The sequence below is a fragment of the Coregonus clupeaformis genome, chromosome 11 (genome assembly GCF_020615455.1).
Source record: "Coregonus clupeaformis isolate EN_2021a chromosome 11, ASM2061545v1, whole genome shotgun sequence".
Lineage (NCBI taxonomy): Eukaryota > Metazoa > Chordata > Actinopteri > Salmoniformes > Salmonidae > Coregonus > Coregonus clupeaformis.
Genome location: NC_059202.1, coordinates 23406688 through 23431756, shown reverse-complemented (window position 1 = coordinate 23431756; position 25069 = coordinate 23406688). Strand labels below are relative to the sequence as shown.

Sequence of the window (25069 nt, the reverse complement as noted above, 5' to 3'; positions counted from 1 at the left end):
CCGGCTCCCTCGGGATACGAGAGCGTGTCCGCCCTCATCTCCTGTCTGTCGGGGAGAGCGCTTGAGTGGGCCAACGCAGAATGGGGAGGAATAGACGCAGCGTTGGTTCGCTATGAGGATTTCACCCGCCGCTTCCGGGCAGTCTTCGATCATCCACCGGAGGGGAGAGCGGCGGGGGAACGCTTGTTCCAACTCAGATAGGGGAAGAGGAGCGCACAGGACTTCGCACTGGACTTCCAGACCATGGCGGCTAGCGCGGGATGGAATGGAGGGTCCTGATCGACCATTACCGGTGTAGTCTACGTGAGGACGTTCGTTGGGAGCTGGCATGCAGGGACACCACCCTTACCCTCGACCAGCTGGTGGATCTATCTATACGGCTGGATAACCTGTTGGCCACCCGCGGACGTCCGGATCAGGGTCCGCCCATTCCATCGCCCAGCACCTCCGACCCTACCCCTATGGAGCTCGGAGGTGCTGCTCCTAGGGTGACCGGAGGGGGGGCGGTTCCTGCACCAAGTGTGGCCGCAGAGGGCACACTGCTGGTCGGTGCTGGCGAGGTTCCCCAGGGAGTCGAGGCAGCAGGCAGGGCACTGGTGGATCATCAAAGGTGAGTAGGCACCTGACTTACCCAGAGCTCCCTGTTGCGCACATGTATGTTTGTATAGAATTTCCTGAGTTTTCCCCGCATTCCCAGCATAAGGCGCTAGTCGATTCAGGCACAGCTGGGAACTTTATTGACAGTTCATTTACACGTAGATTAGGGAACCCTATTGTTCCTGTTGATGTGCCCTTCCCTGTACATGCCTTAGATAGTCGTCCTTTAGGGTCGGGCCTGATTAGGGAGGTCACAGCTCCATGGATGAAAACGCAGGAGGGTCATGAGGAGAGAATTAGTCTCTTCCTGATCGATTCTCCTGCGTTTCCTGTGGTGTTGGTTGGATGGTTGGCCTCTCATGACCCCACTATTTCGTGGCAACAGAGGGCTCTCAAGGGATGGTCACGTCAGTGCTCAGGGAGGTGTGTAGGTGTTTCCATAGGTGCAGCTACGGTGGAGAGTCCAAACCAGGTCTCCACTACGCACATTCCCCCCGAATATGCCGATTTGGCTCTCGCCTTCTGTAAAAAGAAGGTGACTCAACTACCACCCCATCGACAGGGGGATTGTGCGATAAATCTCTAGGTAGGCGCAGCACTTCCCAGGAGTCATGTGTATCATCTGTCTCAGGAGGAGACGGCGGATATGGAAACATATGTCTCCGAATCTCTGGGACAGGGTTACATTCGGCCTTCCACTTCACCTGCCTCCTCAAGTTTATTTTTTGTGAAGAAGAAGGATGGAGGTTTACGTCCGTGCATTGACTATCGTGGGCTAAACAGATCACTGTGAAGTACAGTTACCCACTGCCTCTCATAGCCAGTGTGACAGAGTCATTGCACAGGGCGCGCTTCTTCACCAAATTGGTTCTCAGGAGTGCTTACAACCTGGTGCGTATCCGGGAGGGGGATGAGTGGAAGACGGCATTTAGTACCACCTCTGGGCACTATGAATACCTCGTCATGCAGTACGGGTTGATGAATGCTCTATCAGTCTTCCAATCCTTCGTAGACGAGATCTTCAGGGACCTGCATGGGCAGGGTGTAGTGGTGTATATAGATGACATTCTAATATACTCCGCTACACGCGCCGAGCGTGTGTCCCTGGTGCACAAGGTGCTTGGTCGACTGTTGGAGCATGACCTGTATGTCAAGGCTGAGAAATGTCTGTTCTTCCATCAGTCTGTCTCCTTCCTGGGGTACCGCCTGTCCGCGTCAGGGGTGGAATGACTGCATTTCAGCTGTGCGTAATTGGCCGACTCCAACCACAGTAAAGGAGGTGCAGCGGTTCTTAGGGTTTGCCAACTACTACCAGAGGTTTATCCGGGGCTTTGGTCAGGTAGCAGCTCCCTTTACCCCCTTGCTGAAGGGGGGACCGGTGCGACTGCAGTGGTCAGCTGGGGCGGACAGGGCTTTTGGTCACCTGAAGGCTCTGTTTACCTCGGCTCCCGTGCTGGCTCATCCTGATCCCTCCTTGGTATTCATAGTAGAGGTGGACGCGTCCGAGGCTGGGATAGGAGCTGTGCTGTCTCAGCGCTCGGGTACGCCACCAAAGCTCCGCCCCTGTGCTTTATTTTCGAAGAAGCTCAGCCCGGCGGAGTGAAACTATGATGTGGGGGCTTTGGCTTGAGGGGGCTAAACAACCTTTCCTCATTTGGACTGACCACCGCAATCTGGAGTACATCCGGGCGGCGAGGAGACTGAACCTTCGCCAGGCAAGGTGGGCCATGTTTTTCACCCATTTTGTTTTCACCCTATCCTACAGACCAGGTTTCAGAATGCTAAGGCAGACGCACTGTCCCGGTTGTATGACACAGAGGAGCGGTCCAAGGATCCCACTCCCATACTCCCGGCTTCTTGCCTGGTGGCAACGGTGGTATGGGAGGTTGACGCGGACATTGAGCGGGCGTTACGTACGGAGCCCACTCCCACCCAGTGTCCAGTTGGGCAGCTGTACGTTCCGGTTGATGTCCGCGATCGATTGATCTGTTGGGCCCACACGTCACCCTCCTCTGGTCATCCTGGCATCGGTCGGACAGTGCGCTGTCTTAGTGGGAAGTACTGGTGGCCAACTTTAGCTAAGGACGTGAGGGTTTATGTTTCCTCCTGCTCGGTGTGCACCCAGTGCAAGGCACCTAGACACCTGCCCAGAGGGAAATTACAACCCCTACCCGTTCCACAATGGCTGTGGTCACACCTATCGGTGTACTTCGTGACGGATCTTCCTCCGTCACAAGGTAACACCACGATCCTGATCGTTGTGGAAGTCCTGCCGTCTCCTTCCTTTGCCCGGTCTCCCTACGGCCCTACAGACTGCGGAGGCTCTGTTTACCCACGTCTTCTGGCACTACGGGGTGCCTGAGGATATAGTGTCTGATCGGGGTCCCCAGTTCACATCGAGGGTCTGGAGGGCGTTCATGGAACATCTGGGGTTCTTGGTCAGCCTGACCTCAGGTTTTCACCCCGAGAGTAATGGGCAGGTGGAGAGAGTTAACCAGGATGTGGGTAGGTTTCTGCGGTCCTATTGCCAGGACCGGCCGGGGGAGTGGGCGGCTTTCATCCCCTGGGCAGAGATGCCCCAAAACTCCCTCCGCCACTCCTCCACTAACATGTCTTAATTTCAGTGTGTACCAGGTTATCAGCCGGTCCTGGCACCGTGGCATCAGAGCCAGATCGAGGCACCTGCGGGGGATGAATGGTTTTGGCGCTCAGAGGAGACCTGGGACGCTGCCCATGTGCGCCTGCAATGGGCCATTAGGCGACAGAAGGCGAGCGCCGACCGCCACCGCAGTGAGGCCCCTGTGTATGCACCGGGGGACCGGGTCTGGCTCTCGACCCGAAACCTGCCCCTTTGCCTGCCCTGCCGGAAGCTGGGTCTGCGGTTTGTGGGGCCATTTAAAGTCCTGAGGAGACTGAACGAGGTATGTTATAGGTTACAGCTTCCCCCTGATTACCGTATTAACCCCTCGTTCCATGTGTCTCTCCTCATCCCGGTGGTAGCAGGTCCGCTCCAGCAGTCTGAGGTTCAGGAGGTTCCTCCGCCCCCACTGGACATCGAGGGGGCCCCGGCGTATACTGTATGAGCCATCGTGGACTCATGACTTCGGGCGTGGGGCCTTCAGTACCTCGTGGAGTGGGAGGGGTACGGTCCAGAGGAGAGATGTTGGGTGCCGGTGGAGGACATCCTGGACCCTTCCTTACTGCAGGAATTTCACCGTCTCCACCCGGATCGTCCTGCGCCTCGTCCTCCGGGTCGTCCCCGAGGCCGGTGTCGGCGCGCTGCTGGAGCCGCGCGTCAAGGGGGGGGGTACTGTCACGACTTCCGCCAAGGGGGGGCTGTCACGACTTCCGCCAAAGTTGGTGCCTCTCCTTGTGCGGACGGCTATCGGCGGTCGTCGTCACCGGCTTTCTAGCTGCCACCAATCTGCGGTTTTGTCTTGTTTGTACACACCTGGTTCCCATTGTATGATGAATATTTCCCTATTTAACCCTCTGGTTCCCACATGGTTTTGTGCATGTTTGTTCGTTGTGTTGTGTCATACACTTTTGTGAGCTGGTGTGTTTTCCCTGCGTGGAAATTAGTGTTTGTTTTTTCGAAGTAAAGTACGTTGTGTACTCAGTTCTGTGTCCTGCGCCTGACTCCGTCCTACCGCTGCACATTTGACACCTGACAGAGTTAATAAAGTGACAGTAGGGAGGCTATATATACAGGGGGGTACCGTTGCAGAGTCAATGTGCGGGGGCACCGGCTAGTTGAGGTAGTTGAGGTAATATGTACATGTGGGTAGAGTTAAAGTGACTATGCATAAATACTTAACAGAGTAGCAGCAGCGTAAAAAGGATGGGGTGGGGGGGCAGTGCAAATAGTCCGGGTAGCCATGATTAGCTGTTCAGGAGTCTTATGGCTTGGGGGTAGAAGCTGTTGAGAAGTCTTTTGGACCTAGACTTGGCACTCCGGTACCGCTTGCCGTGCGGTAGCAGAGAGAACAGTCTATGACTAGGGTGGCTGGAGTCTTTGACAATTTTGAGGGCCTTCCTCTGACACCGCCTGGTATAGAGGTCCTGGATGGCAGGAAGCTTTGCCCCAGTGATGTACTGGGCGTACGCACTACCCTCTGTAGTGCCTTGCGGTCAGAGGCCAAGCAGTTGCCATACCAGGCGGTGATGCAACCAGTCAGGATGCTCTCGATGGTGCAGCTGTAGAATTTTTTGAGGATCTGAGGACACATGCCAAATCTTTTTAGTCTCAACACCCACACACAGCAAGCTGTTTATTATCTATGCATAGTCACTTTGCCTCTACCTACATGTACATCTTACCTCAATCACCTCGACTAACCTGTGCCCCCGCACATTGACTCTGTACCGGTACCCCCTGTATATAGCCTCGCTACTGTTATTTTACTGAGGCTCTTTAATTATTTGTTTTTTTTCCTATTTTTTTTATTTTGTATTTTTACTTATCTATTATTTGCTTAACACTTATTTTTTTATAAACTGCATTGTTGATTAAGAGCTTGTAAGTAAGCATTTCACTGTAAGGTCTACACCTGTTGTATTCGGCGCATGTGACAAATACAATTTGATTTGATTTGATGTTATAACAAGAGCAAGCAGAAAGCGAAAGCAAAGTTTCAGACTACTCATCCACTTCTTGTGCTTTAGCATCCTCCTCTGCTCTCCCCATTCAAGATATTTATTTTCTAAGGATTCCAACTCCCTCAACTTCCCTCAACTCCATATCCCCCACCTCTTCGAGACAGGATGGTCATCTTTGGGCTCCTCTGGGTCGAGCACTTTCCTGGGGATTTCTACTAACACAGGTTGGTTAGGAACTAGCCGCTGCTCTCCAGTTCTTGGCTTGCCCACTGAACCTGCCACCCGCCAAAGAATACCGCGGCTCCTATTTATAATTTCAACAGATAGTCATCCAGTTTCTTGTTCACCCGTGCGTCAATCTAATGAACATAATAAAACAAATCCCCATCAAAATCCGTCATTTTAAGCTAAAGATATAATTTAACCTCGTCCGCCTATGTTGCCCTTCCGCATCTGCGGTGGAGAGTGGCAGAGCTATAGCGCTGTATGTCAGACCAGGAGACATCCCGAAAAGCGGTCTTCTCACAATAACATCTGTAGGGTCCGAACGGTTTGGCCTACAAACTAATATGACCACGGGACTCGTCTGAAGTCGGTACAGTCGACCAAACTCTTCATTGATAATCCTGGAGACCACATTTTCCATGAACTCTTGTACTCACGAGAAACCTCACACTTTCTTACGACATCTTTACTTCTTTTTATTATATTGGGCATGTAGTAAACCCTCAACGCGTGGTTCATCACATTGGCTCCCATGTGACCCATTTTCTTGTGCACCTCTGTAAGAAATTCCTCTATCTTATCACAAGGCACAGTTCTCCTTCCCAGGGGGTCCACTTCCCAGTATTCACCCCTTACCAACCTCAAACAGACATCCGCCTTCGCCAACCTGGCTGTTCATCTCCTGGTCCTCTGTCAATTGTCTTCTATTTAATATACCTTGATATATTCTATCATATATATTCTATCATGTGCAAACAAAAAACTGTGGAACATGGGTACGAACTGCAATCTTAGACAATTGGGACCAATGCCCCATATAAAATAGTGGTATGTCCATGCAACTTTTATATCAACATTCTACCGTAATCATTTAACTCAGCGCTGGCTATATTTTTTTATATTTCATAAACACTTCCCAAATGTGCTTTAACATATTGCATTATTTTAACGTATTAATTAATTATCAGCCTTAATTCATTTTACGTTTTACTTCCCAGGCTGCTTCGCACTCGGTAAACACGTTATTAATAAGGTTCGGGTGTGTTCGCTATTTAATTTTAATATAAAGTTCAGCATGTATGTAACAAACATTTTCCAGTTTAAATTATTTTTACCTGTAGTTCTAGGCAGCACCGAGTGCCAGATCGCACATACTTGCACCTACGTTGTAAACTTTAATTCATAGGCTAGGTTGTAGCAACCTCATGATGGGTATAGGGAAAATTTGAGTATCATGTAGTAGCCTAAACCTATCGCTGTTACATTGAACTGGGTGAATGGAATATGAATGAGAGTTATCCAATATGCTGTAATAGAAATAAGGCCATGCTCATGAAAAAAAAATGTGTCCTCCCTCATCTTAAATGGCACTGACCGCCACTGGAATCTCATGAACATGATGGTGTTCTCTATGACCCCTACAAGTGTCACGGGATGGTAGTTTTGTGCCTACCCAAAAAAGGGGTTAATTACAGTGAGGGAAAAAAGTATTTGATCCCCTGCTGATTTTGTACGTTTGCCCACTGACAAAGACATGATCAGTCTATAATTTTAATGGTAGGTTTATTTGAACAGTGAGAGACAGAATAACAACAAACAAATCCAGAAAAACGCATGTCAAAAATGTTATAAATTGATTTGCATTTTAATGAGGGAAATACGTATTTGACCCCTCTGCAAAACATGACTTAGTACTTGGTGGCAAAACCCTTGTTGGCAATCACAGAGGTCAGACGTTGCTTGTAATTGGCCACCAGGTTTGCACACATCTCAGGAGGGATTTTGTCTCACTCCTCTTTGCAGATCTTCTCCAAGTCATTAAGGTTTTGAGGCTGACGTTTGGCAACTCAAACCTTCAGCTCCCTCCACAGATTTTCTATGGGATTAAGGTTTGGAGACTGGCTAGGCCACTCCGGACCTTAATGTGCTTCTTCTTGAGCCACTCCTTTGTTGCCTTGGCCGTGTGTTTTGGGTCATTGTCATGCTGGAATAACCATCCACGACCCATTTTCAATGCCCTGGCTGAGGGAAGGAGGTTCTCACCCAAGATTTGACGGTACATGGCCCCGTCCATCGTCCCTTTGATGCGGTGAAGTGGTCATGTCCCCTTAGCAGAAAAACACCCCCAAAGCATAATGTTTCCACCTCCATGTTTGACAGTGGGAATGGTGTTCTTGGGGTCATAGGCAGCATTCCTCCTCCTCCAAACACGGTGAGTTGAGATGATGCCAAAGAGCTCGATTTTGGTCTCATCTGACCACAACAATTTCACCCAGTTCTCCTCTGAATCATTCAGATGTTCATTGGCAAACTTCAGACGGGCCTGTATATGTGCTTTCTTGAGCAGGGGGACCTTGCGGGCGCTGCAGGATTTCAGTCCTTCACGGCGTAGTGTGTTACCAATTGTCTTCTTGGTGACTATGGTCCCAGCTGCCTTGAGATCATTGACAAGATCCTCCCGTGTAGTTCTGGGCTGATTCCTCACCGTTCTCATGATCCTTGCAACTCCACGAGGTGAGATCTTGCATGGAGCCCCAGGCCGAGGGAGATTGACAGTTATTTTGTGTTTCTTCCATTTGTGAATAATCGCACCAACTGTTGTCACCTTCTCACCAAGCTGCTTGGCGATGGTCTTGTAGCCCATTCCAGCCTTGTGTAGGTCTACAATTTTGTCCCTGACATCCTTGGAGAGCTCTTTGGTCTTGGCCATGGTGGAGAGTTTGGAATCTGATTGATTGATTTCTTCTGTGGACAGGTGTCTTTTATACAGGTAACAAATTGAGATTAGGAGCACTCCCTTTAAGAGTGTGCTCCTAATCTCAGCTCGTTACCTGTATAAAAGACACCTGGGAGCCAGAAATCTTTCTGATTGAGAGGGGGTCAAATACTTATTTCCCTCATTAAAATGCAAATCAATTTATAACATTTTTGACATGCGTTTTTCTGGATTTTTTTGTTGTTATTCTGTCTCTCACTGTTCAACTAAACCTACCATTAAAATTATAGACTGATAATTTCTTTGTCAGTGGGCAAACGTACAAAATCAGCAGGGGATCGAATACTTTTTTCCCTCACTGTATGTGTAAAAAAGAACAACTACATATTTCCTGAGTTTTTTGTTGTTGTTGATCTCCTAGATTTAGGACAGGCACTTCAAAACCTTGTTTCTTATGATATATTTTTTTGACTGTATTTTTTGCCATTTATGAATGTGTTATTCAATGTGTTTCTATGGGCTTTAGTAGTAAAGGCCAGAACAATATTTTATCAAATAATTGTGTTATATTTTTTTGATACCTAATGGGGTCCTAAAATTCTAAATCAAATAGCTAAATGATCCATAGTATGACCATCTTAAAACAATTCCGTATGTCAGTTTAGCACAACCCCCCCCCTACCCCTAGCCTTACCATTCTCTTTAAAACAATATCTTTGCACTTTCCAAATTTCCTAACCTACACAAGCCAAGAGTTTCTCGTCTCGTCAAACCCTTCAATTCTAATAAGTCTAGATCTCACACGTTCAGTCTTTCTGTAGCTACTACCACAGACTTCCTCTGACTCTAGCTAGTCTAGGCCTGACACTTTCAGTTTCGTTATAGGCTTGACCTCAGACTGCCTCTATTAATCATAAGATTTTCTGAAACTTCCCTCTGTAGTAACTCCTTCTGTTCAAAGACCTATTAAAATGGATAATCTACAAAGCTGCCACAAAGTTCCAAAAATAAATTTCAAACACTATTTCGTATATTCCCAATATCCCAAAATATTCCCAGGATATTCCCAAATCCCAGACTAGCCCCCAAATTGTCCAAGCTAAAATATCACCTCAGCAGGACTGACAACACAACTTCAACCGGCCTACCCAACAACAGTCAGTTATTCCTTGACTATTAATCCTCCTGATCTGATAGATGCCACTCTGCCTTACCACTGAGTTAGTCTACAGCTAGGGACTGTTCCTCAACCTCTGCAGTCTTACAGTCTTATCATTTTCTATTAAGGTATCTTTACTTTTACTCGAGTATGACAATTGGGTACTTTCTCCACCAGCGTGTGTGTCACAGATCAGGTGAGCAATCTGATTGCTTGCAATTAAGGGGAGAGATGCACTATACAAACAAAACAAACAATGACGAAGTATAATACCACACAGAAGGTGTGGCCCAATCACGCTCCGCAAGCAAAACGTAAGCAAATATTTGGACCATCAACATTCCTTTGACATTAACTTTAAGAAATCCCCAAGAATGTTTTTTGTTTCATTTCCCATAACACTACCTCTGAGACAGGAGGACGACATAACACCGATAAAGGGGAAAACAGACACTGTCAGCTGAAATGGCGGGTAAGTACAGCAGCAACCACACAATTGCCGCTTATGGTTTGGACATTTACAGGGGTTTTCAAATCATTTTCAAGGTTGCTTAATATTGTTTATGTATGTTACATCTTTACATTTGGATATTGAGATACAGTATATTACTAATGATGCAAATCTTATAGATACCACGGTAACCAAAAGGCTCTTTATCCTTTAGAAAAGGGTCATCTCAGAGTTAGGATAACCAAGAGTAGAGATAGTATGCTTGAGTCCTTAAAAAATAGCAATAGGCATTGAAACTGTACTGACAGTACAGCTGTACTGGAGCTGATTAGGGGAGGGAAGTACCGTATAAGTATGATATAGTACAATACTGTATAAGCCTTGGGTTTGGCAAATATCTATTTATTTTGAGGTCCCTCCCAGTCAGGAACAAGTTCACAAAGGGTATTACCTTGATGGACATAGTTTTACAAAAATCTATCCATGACCTTGTATATAAATGTCTCGTTATGACCATAGATACTCTACTTTGAACAAGCTTAGCAGGTCTGTGGCTTCCTATCAGGCATTGCGATTTGCACCTTTTAATTTCTGTGAAATGTTTCGGAGTATTTGCCATCTTTCGGAAATGTCAATATAATATTCACACTAACTCTCTAGCTCCCCGTGCCGGTCAGCCTGTGTCGGTAACAGTGGGTGTTGTATGGAACTTCAGCTTGGATCCTCCACCACCACAACCGCCACGACTTACAGGTGGGTCATTCCACAATCCACAGCATTATTGAAACAACAGATTCAAAAGTTGTGTTTTTCTAACTATATTACAATATATTACAATGTAACGTGCTTTGAGCATCTGGTAAAGCGCTATACAGTAAAAACTATAAATTCTAATTATTATTAGTGTCTGCATTGTGTCTCCAATCATGTGAGAGGGGAAAACATGTTGGTTACTTCCAGTCCTCTCTCTGTCCCTCTCTCCAGTATGGGCCACACTTGTGTTCGCTGTTATAACCGTTGCCCGGATCATCATAGGTCAGTTACAGGCCAGAACCCATCTCTGTTTAGACATGCATCCTGTTACCTCTATCATATTGTTAATTACCACCTAAAGTGCTTATTTCCATACATAGGTGTCATGTACAAAAACGATTGCCCCCAGCAACCGTACATCCCCAGCTACCTGCTAGGGATGGCCATCTTCAACCTGATTATGACAACATGGATGTCATTCCCCTGGGACCCAGAGAGGAGCGGGCAACAGCAGACCCCGAGGAGCTGTATCTGTGGCTCACTGCAATTATTGTTGGCTTTGTCAGTGTTCTGTTGGATCATTGCTGGTGAGAGAAAGGAGTGCTGTAAAAACATCAACACAAAGTAGAGGCTGAAATTGTTTAGTTTAGTTTCATTATCAACACATTTCAAATAAAAAAATACATTATTTTTATGTAATACACAAAACTATCTTCAGGTCTGTGTCAATAGAAATGTAATTGAAACATGGTATTGTTTTCTTAATGACCTATTTGTCAACACTGTCTGCAGGAAATGTGTGGATCTTCTCTGTATACCAACCCAACTACGACCCGACCCGTTCAGACGGCCAGTACTGTAACAAGACCCTGTACACGTTTGCCTTCTGGAACGCAGTGCTTGAAACCTTGGTGTTGGGAGCGATGCTAGTTAACTGCTGCAAAGGTATGTTCTGTGGCGTTCTGCTAAATGGACCACCACAGCCAGACAGAGACTTCCACAGGAATGTCTGAAGGAGGGATGGAATGTCTGAAGGAGGGATGGAACGTCTGAGGGAGGGATGGAACGTCTGAAGGAGGGATGGAACGTCTGAGGGAGGGATGGAACGTCTGAAGGAGGGATGGAATGTCTGAGGGAGGGATGGAACGTCTGAGGGAGGGATGGAACGTCTGAAGGAGGGATGGAACGTCTGAAGGAGGGATGGAACGTCTGAGGGAGGGATGGAACGTCTGAAGGAGGGATGGAATGTCTGAAGGAGGGATGGAACGTCTGAAGGAGGGATGGAATGTCTGAATGAGGGATGGAATGTCTGAGGGAGGGATGGAACGTCTGAAGGAGGGATGGAACATCTGAAGGAGGGATGGAACGTCTGAAGGAGGGATGGAACGAGGGATGTCTATCCTGTTCTTGTCTTTTTAGCTTCACCATCATTTTGTAAAAGCGGCACATTTTATTAATCTACGGTATGATTACGTCTTATAAAAGCTGTTTTTGTGATACTTTTCTCTTGCTATGTGTGTCTTTCATCCACACACAACACCCTGCAGTAGGTACTGTTCATATAACACTGTTTTCCAATTTTTTTGTGATAAAGAACATAATTTATTGCAATGTTGTTGCTGATGAACATAGTTTTTCTTCATGTACATTTTAACATTTTAGTCATTTAGCAGACGCTCTTATCCAGAGCGACTTACAGTTAGTGAGTGCATACATTATTTTTTATTTTATTTTTCATACTGGCCCCCCATGGGACCCGTGGGACACTGAGTGTACAAAACATTAGGAACATATTCACTAGTTGCACCCCCTTTTGCCCTCAGAACAGCCTCAATTCGTCAGGGCATGGACTCTACAAGATGTCGAAAGCATTCCACAGGGATCCTGGCCCATGTTGACCCCAACGCGTCCCACAGTTGTGTCAAGTTGGCTGGATGTCCTTTGGGTGGTGACCATTCTTGATACACACGGGAAACTGTTGAGTGTGAAAAACCCAGCAGCGTTGCAGTTCTTGTCACACTCAAACCGGTGCGCCTGGCACCTACTACCATACCCCGTTCAAAGGCACATACATCTTTTGTCTGGCCCATTCACCCTAATAATCCATCTTTAACCTGTCTCCTCCCCTTCATCTACACTGATTGAAGTGGATTTAACAAGTGACATCAATAAGGGATCATAGCTTTCACCTGGATTCACCTGGTCAATCTATGTCATGGAAAGAGCAGGTGTTCCTAATGTTTTGTACACTCAGTGTATTTTGACATTTGCTAAATTGTATTATATTAAGGAATATATACAGGTAACTGCCAAGATAATGGAAAAACTTGAGTAAATTAGGGATACAAAGTATATTGAAAGCAGGTGCTGCCACACAGGTGTGGTTCCTGAGTTAATTGAGCAGCAATTAACATCCCATCATGCTTAGTGTCATGTATAAAAATGTTGGGCAGGCCATTGTTTTGGCTACCATGGCTATGCCCCCATAGGATGACAATGCCCTCATCCACAGGGCACGAGTGGTCACTGAATGGTTTGATGAGCATGAAAACAATGTAAGTCATATGCCATGGCTGTCTCAGTCACCAGATCTCAACCCAATGGAACACTTATGGGAGATTCTGGAGCGGCACCTGAGAGCGTTTTCCACCACGATCAACAAAACACCAAATGATGGAATTTCTCATGGAAGAATGGTGTCGCATCCCTCCAATAGAGTTCCAGACACTTGTAGAATCCATGCCAAGGTGCACTGAAGCTGTTCTGGCACCTCGTGGTGGCCCAACGCCCTATTAAGACACTTTATGATGGTGTTTCCTTTATTTTGGCAGTTACCTGTATATCACATAAACCTACCGTTGATACGTGTAAATTGAAAAATACAGTATGTACCATGAAAAAGGTGTAACTGAAAATACAGTATATTGTCAACTGTCTGTCGAACTGTCTTACAACGTAATAAAATACAAGTGCTCTAGAATAGAATAGAATAGAATAGAATCCTCCTCTCCATCCATCCCTCCATACGTTTAAGTTACAGTTGCTAACGTTTTATAAAGATGATAGAACAGTTGCACAGAGACTGGTATTTAGCACATTTTATTACAACTTTAAATAAACATATCACAAATATGTCATTATATTTCAAGCCATACAACAGTGTCCAAGACAACTATATCATACATTTCCTGTAGAGTTGTACTTTAACTCAATGTGAAAAATTATTTTGGGATATGAAAAATCTAAGTGTACATTACAAACAAAACTTTTAGATAATTATTCAAATATAAAAAATGAATAGAAACAATTACTAACCAATTCTGTAGATTAAGTGTGTAATGCATATTGCTGTGTCTATTTTACAGGGATTTCAAAAGGCTTTAAATTGGGTTGCAGCATATTCTCAAATGGAACTTTCTGAAATGTTACCTTTGAAGGGACATTTTCCCTGATGCACAGATGTTATGATCTATGAAAGTGTTATTCAAACATTTCAGTTATTGTTTCTTCCAGGACCGGAATTGAATAGCCCTGATATACGATGTTATGATCACAAAATCTATCTGAACATCATTCGTGACAGCAATCACACAGGGGATCAATATGTGATTTGGCACAGATTTCATCCTATACGTAACACTGAAAGGGAGTGCATCTTTATTTGATGAATGATGAGCAATACGTAAACAACATGATCTTGCACTTTTCATGTTGTGTGTATCCCTAGAAGGAATGGCGAGCATAATGCTGTCCCCTCCTCTTTTTGGCCCTACCATGAGGGATGATGTTTTACAAAAGGAGTGAGAGAGTCGGGGAAAGTTCCAGAAAAAGTAGAGCATCAGTAGTCGTCAGCTGGAAGAGAGAAACAGAAGATGGGATTACCCACGGCTGAAACTGAACCAAGCTGATGAGGAAGAGGAACATACGATCCCATCCAATCATAGAAAGAACAGGAAGAGGAACATGCGATCCCATCCAATCATAGAAAGATCAGGAAGAGGAGCATGCGATCCATCCAATCATAGAAAGATCCGGAAGAGGAACATGCGATCCCATCCAATCATAGGAAGATCAGGACGAGGAGCATGCGATCCCATCCAATCATATGAAGATCAGAAAACCAAATCAGGTAGTGGTATCGTGCAGGCATGCAGTGACAGTCAGACGGACGATTGCTTACTTTCTATCGTTAGGATGCAGGTGCTGGCGGCTGTGCCTCTGCTGTTGACAGCTTTGCACATGTACTCTCCCTCGTCCTCTGGGAAAGTCTCTGGCAGGTAGAGGCAGAATGTCTCTCCTCTCTCTATGTACTGATAGTCTTCACAGTCCTGGAGCATCTCCCCCTCAAACCACCAGGTCACCTCCGGCTTGGGCTCCCCGGTGATCTTCACTGTGAACCGCACCGGCTCGGCGTCCACCACCGATTGGTTCTTCAGGGGCTTCTTAAACCACGGAGCCTACGACCTGGCGTGGTCCTCCTCATCCTCATAGGCTGCCGAGCCATTGATGATGCTTCCCTCTTTCTCCTCCTCATTTTCCCTTTTCTGCCAAAGATATGACACATGTTTTATTTTTGGAAACCCTCCCCCCACTGAACTGTCATTCGTTTTTAGAATGTCATGCGAGTCAGGGACGTCGTCCACAGTTTAACAACGAGAAACCCGATGATTGAACCCGATGAAAGAGGGATTTACTTTTTGGAGAGCGGCGTCAATCTCTTGCTGCTCGAATTGCATCCTCTGAAGCTTCTGTTCCCCCACCCTTTTCCTCTCCTCCTCCTCTCTGGCTCTGGCCATTTGTTCGAACCGTGCACGCATGTCCACCTTCTGTCTGAACGGAACCTCCTCAGCCTCCTTCTCTGTTTCCTTTTTACCTTCATCATCCTCCTGAAAAAACAGCATAACATGATACAGATCGACGCGTTTGGAGTTATGAAGGATCATGCTAAAATATATACCTCCTGGATCCTCTCTTCTTCCCTCTGTTTGATTTCCTCGTCTGTGGCCTTTCTCTTTGCTCTAACGTCCTCAATCTTTTTCTGGACCTCCTCGTCGTTCAACTGCTTGATTTTCTCAAACTTGGACTTGAGGTTCTTGGCCTGGATGGAACCGGTCCTCTTGAGTTTCTTCAGCTCCTCATACTCCTTACTCACGGTATCAGAGCTCTCATTCACCTCATCCTTAGGAGATAAACACATTGAACAAATTAGTGATAAGGATACGGACAAAACAGAAGCATAGGCCTAATGATTTCAACACATAAAGCGTCTAAGAGTAATAGTGCTGATCTAGGATCAGGTCCCCCCTGTCAATGTAATCTTGTGATTATGGTATAAAAGGCTAAACCGGTTCTAAATCAGTACTCCTACTCTGAGATAGTTGATACATTTTGCCCCTGGTTCTCCTCATCTTGTTCTCAATCTCTGCAGTTGGTAGTTCTATGCCAATATCCCATGAGACTTCCCATGTGGGTCTTGGTTAACAGCATTGTGAGACTGATAACATGTTGATGACTGACCTCTCCCATCTCTTGTCTGAGCAGTTCAAACTCCTGTTTTTCCTGCTCCATTTTCTTTTTGCGCGCCTCCACCTTGCACCTCTTATCGGCTTCCTCCTTCTGCTTTAGCAGCTCCTCGAAGTTCATCTCCAGTTTTCCAGGTTGCAATGCTTCCTGGGACTCGCTCTTGACCTTTCCGTCCTCGTCCTCGTCTAGCACCTACTGGCACACAATCACAGAGCATGGTGTCATTGACGATCTCACAAAAAAAACAATTAGAATCAAATCAAAGTTTATTTTTCACATGCGCCGAATACAACAAGTGTAGACCTTACCGTGAAATGCTTACTTACAAGCCCTTAACCAACAATGCAGTTATAAAAAAAAAAGAGTTAAGAAAATATTTACTAAATAAACAAAAGGAAAAAAATAAAAGTTACACAATAAAATAACAGTAACGAGGCTATATACAGGTGGTACCGGTACCAAGTCAATGTGTGGGGGTACAAGTTAGTAGAGGTAATTCAGGTAATATGTCCATGTACAGTAGGTAGGGGTAAAGTGACTATGCATAGATAATAAACAGAGAGTAGCAACAGCGTAAAAAAAAAGGGGGGGTAATTGCAAATACTCTGGGTAGCTATTTGATTAACTGTTCAGCAGTCTTATGGCTTGGGGGTAGAAGCTGTTAAGGAGCCTTTTGAACCTAGACTTGGCGCTCCGGTACCGCTTGCTGTGCGGTAGCAGAGAGAACAGTCTATGACTAGGGTGGCTGGAGCCTTTGACACTTTTAGGGTCTTCCTCTGACACTGCCTGGTATAGAGGTCCTTGATGGCAGGAAGCTTGGCCCCAGTGATGTACTGGGCCGTACGCACTACCCTCTGTAGCGCCTTGTGGTCGGCTGCCGAGCAGTTGACATATCAGACGGTGATGCAACCAGTCAGGATGCTCTCGATGGTGCAGCTATATAACTTTTTGAGCATCTGAGGACCCATGCCAAATCCCTTCAGTCTCTTGAGGGGGAATAGGCATTGTAGTGCCCTCTTCACGACTGTCATGGTGTGTTTGGACCATGATATTTTGTTGGTGATTTGGACACCAAGGAACTTGAAGCTCTCAACCTGCTCCACTACAGCCCTGTCGATGTGAATGGGGGCGTGCTCTGCCCTCCTTTTCCTGTAGTCCACAATCATCTCCTTTGTCTTGATCAAGTTGAGGGAGAGGTTGTTGTCCTGGCACCACACTGCCAGGTCTCTGACCTCCCTATAGGCTTTCTCATTGTTGTCGCTGATCAGGCCTACCACCATTGTGTCGTTGGCAAATGTAATGATGGTGTTGGAGTCGTGCTTGGCCATGCAGTCGTGGGTGAACATGGAGTACAGGAGGGGAATAAGCACGCACCCTTGAGGGGCCCCTGTGTTGAGGATCAGCGTGGCAGATGTGTAGTTGCCTACCCTTACCACCTGGGGGCGGCACGTCAGGATGTCCAGGTTCCAGTTGCAGAGGGAGGTGTTTAGTCCCAGGGTCCTTAGCATTTTTAAAAAAAAATTTTTTTTTAAATTGTTTAAAAAAAAAATGGGAATGGATCAGCTTAATATTGCAGATAGATTGTATCTTCTATCAATGTAATTGTCTGCATCACTTCCAATCCCCCATGTTTTTTATTTAATTTTTTATTTTATATATATACTCCCCTTTATTACTTTTCAACCCCACCATCCTTTCCCTACTTGGAGTAAATTAGTGAACAACAATGCCCAGGCCTCTACTTCCGGTCTATACTTACTATCTACACCTTATGGACAGAGTTAATTTTACAATAATTCTATTATATATTTTTTTATTTATTTTATTTTTTATTGCTCCTGAACTTCTTCTACTCTCAACCTCTCCGATCATTTTCATGATGTCCATCCGGTTTGCTTCTATATGCCATATCTTTCTAACTGTGCTCTTTCCCAAAAGCTCCCAACATTCAACCTATATACTTATTATGGACACAGTATGCTTACATTATTAGCTATCTTTGTTATTATTTGTTGTTATTTGTTATTAGTCCCATCCTTCAACTCTATTCAATACCTCCCATCTATCTCTTAACACCATCCATATAGGATTTCTATTTGCCATATATATTTCAACCGTAATAATAATAATAATAATAATAATAATAAACCGTACTGTGATGTTTTACAAAAGTTCTGAACCTTTCTATTCTCATTGCTTCTACAGATTGTGAATTAAAAATAAACATTTTTGCTAAAAGTATTATTATATTATTGATTGATTGACTATGACTTTTCAGATCACCCAGTAATGCTATCTGCAAGGTTAGTTCCAGGTAAATATTGCAATCCTTTAGCCATTCCTGGACCTGTGTCCAAAAACAAGCTACAAATGGACAGAACCAAAACAAATGATCTAATGATTCTGTCTCTTCACAGCAAAATCTGCAGAGCTGGGAAGATTGTATCCCCCATATAAATAACATTCTATTGGTAGCAAGAATTTTATATAATAATTTAAATTGAAAGATTCTAATTTTTGAATCCGGTGTCATTTTGCGTGTCAGTTCATAAACACTATGCCATGGGATCGGTACATCAAAGATCTCTTCCCAACTATTTTGCAATCTATATGGGACTGCTGTCAATCCTTTGGTCCTTAAGTGAACCTGATATACTTTTTTATTTATCACAGTTTTCCTTAACCAATTATGTTCTTTAATGCAAGGCCGACAGACAAGTTCCTTACTTTCTCCCCCTTCCACTTTCCTCTTCCACTTTTGCGGTAAGGCTGCAATTATTTGGTTGTAATTTTGGGTAGAGCAGACATTTCCATATGTTTTTGTCAGCTGCATGTGCGACATAACTCCACCAGTGTCACGATCGTCTGAGGAAACGGACCAATACGCAGCGCGTGGAGTGAACATGATGACTTTATTAAATAAAAGCAACCACGAAAACAACAAACAAATGACGATAGTGAAGTCCTACAGTGACTATGACTGAAACGGAACAAAAACCCACAACCCCAAGGTGAAAACACACAGTATAAATATGGCTCCCAATCAGAGATAACGAGCCGACAGCTGACACTCGTTACCTCCGATTGGGAGTCATTGACCAAACATAGAAAACAACAACCTAGACACCCAACATAGAACATAAACACATAGACTGCACACACCCTGGCTCAACAATAATGAGTCCCAGAACCAGGGTGTGACAGTACCCCCTAAAGGCGCGGACTGCGACCGCGCCTCAAAACCCCCAAACAGGGGAGGGCTGGGCGGGCATACCTCCTCGGTGGCGGTTCTGGCTCCGGCCTAGACCACCACCCCCACCATAGTCACTACCCGCTTACGTAGCCTCCTCCAAATGACCACCCTCCACCTTAACCCCACTAGATTAAGGGCCAGCACCGGACTAAGGGGCAGCACCAGGCTAAGGGACAGCACCGGACTAAGGGGCAGCACCGGACTAAGGGGCAGCACCGGACTAAGGGGCAGCACCGGACTAAAGAGCAGCACCGGACTGAATGGCAAATCCTGGCTGGCTGAAGGCTCTGGCTGATCCTGTCTGGCGGAAGGCTCTGGCTGATCCTGTCTGGCGGAAGGCTCTAGCGGCTCCTGTCTGGCGGAAGGCTTTAGCGGCTCCGGTCTGGCGGACGGCTCTGAAGGCTCATGGCCGACGGGCGGCTTATGCAGCGCTTGGCAGACGGACAGTTCAGACGGCGTTGGGCAGACAGGCAGTTCAGGCCCCGTTGGGCAGACGGCAGACTCTGGCCGTCTGAGGCGCACTATAGGCCTGGTGCGTGGTGCCGGAACTGGTGGTCCCGTGCTGAGGACACGCATCTCAGGGCTAGTGCGGGGAGAAGGAACAGGCCGGACCGGGCTGGCGACGCGCACCGTCAGTTTGGTGCGAGTGGCAGGAACAGGCCGGTTCGGGCTGGCGACGCGCACCGTAGACTTGGTGCGGGTGGCAGGAACAGGCCGGACCGGGCTGGCGACGCCGCACCGTCAGTTTGGTGCGAGTGGCAGGAACAGGCCGGGTCGGGCTGGCGACGCGCACCGTAGACTTGGTGCGGGTGGCAGGAACAGGCCGGGTCGGGCTGGCGACGCGCACCGTAGACTTGGTGCGGGTGGCAGGAACAGGCCGGACCGGGCTGGCGACGCGCACCGTAGGTTTGGTGCGAGTGGCAGGAACAGGCCGGGTCGGGCTGGCGACGTACACCGTAGGCTTAGTACGTGGAGCAGGAACTGGCCGGGCTGGGCTGGCGACGCACACCGTAGGTTCTGTGCGTGGAGCAGGAACAGGCCGGGCTGGGCTGGCGACGCACACCGTAGGTTCTGTGCGTGGAGCAGGAACAGGCCGGGCTGGGCTGGCGACGCACACCGTAGGTTCTGTGCGTGGAGCAGGAACAGGCCGGGCTGGGCTGGCGACGCACACCGTAGGTTCTGTGCGTGGAGCAGGAACAGGCCGGGCTGGGCTGGCGACGCACACCGTAGGTTCTGTGCGTGGAGCAGGAACAGGCCGGGCTGGGCTGGCGACGCACACCGTAGGTTCTGTGCGTGGAGCAGGAACAGGCCGGGCTGGGCTGGCAACGCACACCGTAGGCCTTGTGCGAGAGGCAGGAACAGGTCGGACCGGGCTGGAGACGCGCACCGTCCCTTTGGTGCGAGGGGCCGTACCAGGCCGGACCGTACTGGGGACACACACCACTGGCTCTACCCCGGGAACTGGAACGGGCCGGACCGGACTGGATACACACCTCAGTCTCTCACGCCGTGCCTCTACATCTCCTTTCCCTCCTTTAACCAGTAGCCCCCGTAACCTGGTGGCCTCTTGAATTCGCCCCTTCTCTGCCTCCGTTAGCCCCGTCGTCCAAGCCATGTGCCCCCCAAAAAAACTTTTTGGGGTTGCCTCTCGTCCTTCCAACGATGATGGCCCTGCTGACGCCGTTGCTCCTCTCTCGCCAGGGCCTTGATCTTCCCCCAAGGTCCCTTGCCCCCGAGCATGTCCTCCCAGGACCACGATTTGCCCACCTGGGCCATCGCCAGCCTCTCGATCTCCTTACCAGGCGCTTCCTCCCATGTCCAGCTGTCTTGCTCCTGGACACGCTGCTTGGTCCTTCTATGGTGGGTTTTTCTGTCACGATCGTCTGAGGAAACGGACCAATACGCAGCGCGTGGAGTGAACATGATGACTTTATTAAATAAAAGCAACCACGAAAACAACAAACAAATGACGATAGTGAAGTCCTACAGTGACTATGACTGAAACGGAACAAAAACCCACAACCCCAAGGTGAAAACACACAGTATAAATATGGCTCCCAATCAGAGATAACGAGCCGACAGCTGACACTCGTTACCTCCGATTGGGAGTCATTGACCAAACATAGAAAACAACAACCTAGACACCCAACATAGAACATAAACACATAGACTGCACACACCCTGGCTCAACAATAATGAGTCCCAGAACCAGGGTGTGACAACCAGTCCTATCGATGATATCATTTACGAAGATTATACCTTTTTTAAACATTCTGTCAAAAAAGAAAGGTTTTTTGTCAATTAGTATATTTGAATTTAACCACAATATTTGTTGCATTATTTGTTCTGTCGTTTCTGGAGGATTAAATTGAAATTGCAACCAACTTTCTATGGCTTGTTTTAGAAATAGTGACATTTGGGAGATTATTTCCTTTTCAAATAACTGAAAGTGAGTGGTTGTAATCTGAATAAAGGGAAAAACTCCTTTCTTGAACATTGGGTGAGACAATCTTACTAATTTGCTTGAGAACCAGTTCGGATTTAAGTATAACTTTTGTATGACTGAAGCTTTTAGTGATAGGTCTAATGCTTTAATATTTAATAATTTCTGTCCTCCGAATTCATATTCATTATATAAATATGCTCTTTTAATTTTGTCTGGCTTGCCGTTCCAAATAAAATTGAATATTTTTTTCTCATATAATTTAAAAAACTGTTCGCTAGGCATAGGCAAGACCATAAGCAAATAGGTAAACTGGGATAATACTAAAGAGTTAATCAGGGTGATTTTTCCACAAATTGACAGGTATTTTCCTTTCCATGGTAGTAAGATCTTATCTATTTTTGCTAACTTTCTATTAAAATGTATTGAAGTGACATCATTTATTTCCTTTGGGATATGTATTCCGAGTATATCCACATCACCATCAGACCATTTTATTGGTAAACTACATGGTAATGTAAAAATTGTATTTTTTAGTGATCCAATACGTAATATAGTACATTTGTCATCATTTGGTTGTAATCCAGAGAGGTTAGAAAATGTATCTAGATCCTCTATGAGGCTGTGGAGGGATTCTAGTTGTGGATTTAAAAGAAAACATGAATCATCAGCGTACAATGACACCTTTGTTTTTAAGCCCTGTATTTCTAATCCTCTGATATTATTATTGGATCTGATTTTAATAGCTAACATCTCGATGGCCACAATAAATAGATATGCCGATAGTGGACAATCTTGTTTCACTCCTCTTGACAGTTTAAAACTTTCTGAGAAATAGCCATTATTTACTATTTTACACCTAGGGTTACTATACATGATTTTGACCCATTTTATAAGAGATTCTCCAAAATTGAAATGCTCCAGGCATTTATATATAAACCCCAGTCGAACTTTATCAAATGCCTTTTTGAAGTCTGCTATGAATAGCAGGCCTGGTTTCCCATATTTTCCATAGTGTTCTATTGTTTCCAATACTTGCCTTATATTATCTCCAATGTATCTTCCATGTAAAAAACCTGTCTGATTAGAATGAATAATATCCGACAATAACTTTTTAATTCTATGCGCTATACATTTTGCTAGGATTTTTGCATCACAACACTGAAGTGTAAGGGGCCTCCAATTTTGTAAATGGACTGGATCTTTATATTTTCCACTTGTATCCTGTTTCAGTAATAATGAGATCAGACCTTCTTCTTGAGTGTCAGATAATCTACCATTTACATAGGAGTGGTTAAAACATGCTAATAACGGTCCTCTTAGTATATCAAAAAAGGTTTGGTATACCTCGACTGGTATGCCATCCAACCCTGGAGTTTTCCCAGACTTAAAGTCTTTAATTGCATCCAGAAGTTCCTCCTCTGTAATTTCACCTTCACATGTGGCTGTTAATTTGACATTATCAATAGAAAAAAAATCTCTACAATTAGCTTCAGTTAGAGGAGATGGAGGCGACTGAAAAGAAAACATATGCTTAAAGTACTTTGTTTCTTCCTTCGAAATATAATTTGGTGAATTATGGGTGACTCCGTCAATTGTAACCAGTTTCATTAAGTTCTTTTTGGTAGCATTCCTATGTTGAAGATTAAAAAAGAATTTTGTGCATTTTTCCCCATATTCCATCCAGTTTGCTTTATTTTTATAATATATTGCACTTGATCTTTCTTGAATAAGTTTCTCCATTTCTTTTTGTTTTTCCTCTAATTTATTCTGAGCCTCTATGTTACAGTTTTTATTGCCATCTATCTGTTCTGTTAGATTTTCTATTTCCTTTCTTAGTATAAACTCTTTTGACCTAAATTGCTTTTGTTTTCGAGATGAGTACTGAATTGCATGGCCTTTAAAGGCACATTTAAAGGTGTCCCATACAATAAGGGGATTCGCTGTACCTATGTTATGTTGGAAAAAGTCAGTTATAAATTCCTTTGTTCTAATTATAAATAAATTATCATCCAATAGGCTTTGATTAAATTTCCAATATCCTCGCCCACGTGGAAATTCAGTAAGAGTAATGTATATGCCTATTATATGATGGTCCGACCGCATTCTGTCCCCTATCAACACTTTTTTTACTTTTGGTGCCAACGAGAATGAGATAAGAAAGAAGTCAAGACGACTAGCTTGATTCAGTCTCCGCCATGTATATCTCACTAGATCAGTATATTTAAGCCTCCATATATCTACTAGTTCTAATGTATCCATGACATTCACAATTTCCTTAACCCTCCCGTTGTCCTAGGGTCAAAATGACCCGCCACTGTGTTGAACCAACTTTATTTAATTTTTATATTTTTGGGATCATTTGTGAGAAGGAGGCAGTGAGACTTTAAAGAAAGTATCACTGCCTCCTTCTCACAAATGATCCAAAAAATATAAAAATTAAATAAAGTTGGTTCAACACAGTGGCGGGTCATTTTGACCCTAGGACAACGGGAGGGTTAAGAGCATGTGGGTGATTGTTTGTGGTGTGATTTCCTTTACGGTCCATTGAGCTATTTAAAACAGTATTATAATCCCCCACCATAATAATATTGTCTTGAGTTGCTTGCAGGCTTGATAATGTATTATATATATTGTCAAAGAATTGTGGATCATCATTATTTGGTCCGTAAAGGTTAATGAGCCATATCTGTTTATGGTCCAATAACATATTTAAAATAATCCATCTACCTTGTGTATCTATTTGTACAATTTGCACATTCGGATCGAAATTACTATTAATTAATATCATCACCCCTTTTGAATTTCTTTGCCCATGGGAGAAGTATATTCCCCCCCCCCCCCCATTATTTTTTCCACGCTACTTCATCTTGTCACGAGTTGCTAAGCCAGAACCCAGAAGCAGACCAGGACAAGGTAAGTTGAAACGAAGGTGAGTGTTTATTACAAATTCAAGAGTGATGCTGAATAATCCAGGGAACAGAGCGGGCGGCGTTGATTAGTTGTTGGGGGTGCAGTGGTTGATCCCATCCTGGGTCGGCAGCCGCCGACCACCAGGCAGAGGTTGGATGAAGGTTCCGGACGGGTGACTGCAGATGGAACAAAACGGGGGTAAGTAAGCAACAAACCAACAAGGTGCAAAAACAACAAAACTAACGCTAGGCTCTAAGACTGATACTCTGGTAAACCTACTGTTCATGGCTAACGATCCGGCAGGGAATGGATGTTAGGCCAGAGCCTAAGAAGGGTGATGATCAGGACCAGGTGTGCAGATTGCTGATGGGATGCAGGTGCGGAAATCAAGAGAGCTCCCCGGAGCGTTCCCGAACCCTCGGGAAACTGGAGATCAC

General features: G+C 45.5%; 2 protein-coding genes across 2 annotated transcripts in view; one reads left to right on the top strand and one right to left on the bottom strand.

The window, feature by feature from the left end:
* Window positions 1-10922: 10922 nt before the first annotated feature.
* On the top strand, window positions 10923-12001 carry LOC121576554 (transmembrane protein 272-like). Its single transcript, XM_041889787.1, has 2 exons — window positions 10923-11087; window positions 11293-12001. The coding sequence occupies exons 1-2, from the start codon at window positions 10940-10942 to the stop codon at window positions 11511-11513; spliced, it is 369 nt and encodes a 122-aa protein (XP_041745721.1). The 5' UTR covers window positions 10923-10939; the 3' UTR covers window positions 11514-12001.
* Window positions 12002-13588: 1587 nt separating this feature from the next.
* Window positions 13589-25069, bottom strand: part of LOC121576543 (nexilin-like) — a 33501-nt gene continuing 22020 nt past the window's right edge. The window contains exons 7-9 of the mRNA XM_041889770.1: window positions 16018-16215; window positions 15458-15679; window positions 13589-15386 (exon numbers count right to left, since the gene is read on the bottom strand). Coding sequence (XP_041745704.1) covers window positions 15147-15386; window positions 15458-15679; window positions 16018-16215 — 660 coding nt within the window. The 3' untranslated portion in view covers window positions 13589-15146. The remainder of the gene's footprint in view (window positions 15387-15457; window positions 15680-16017; window positions 16216-25069) is intronic.

Excerpts from the sequence above, each read along its gene's own strand:
- LOC121576554 (XM_041889787.1), top strand. The coding sequence starts at position 10,940 with ATGGCCATCTTCAACCTGATTATGACAACATGGATGTCATTCCCCTGG. Across the intron at positions 11,088-11,292 it reads GTTCTGTTGGATCATTGCTG|GAAATGTGTGGATCTTCTCT; the intron begins GTGAGAGAAAGG and ends CACTGTCTGCAG.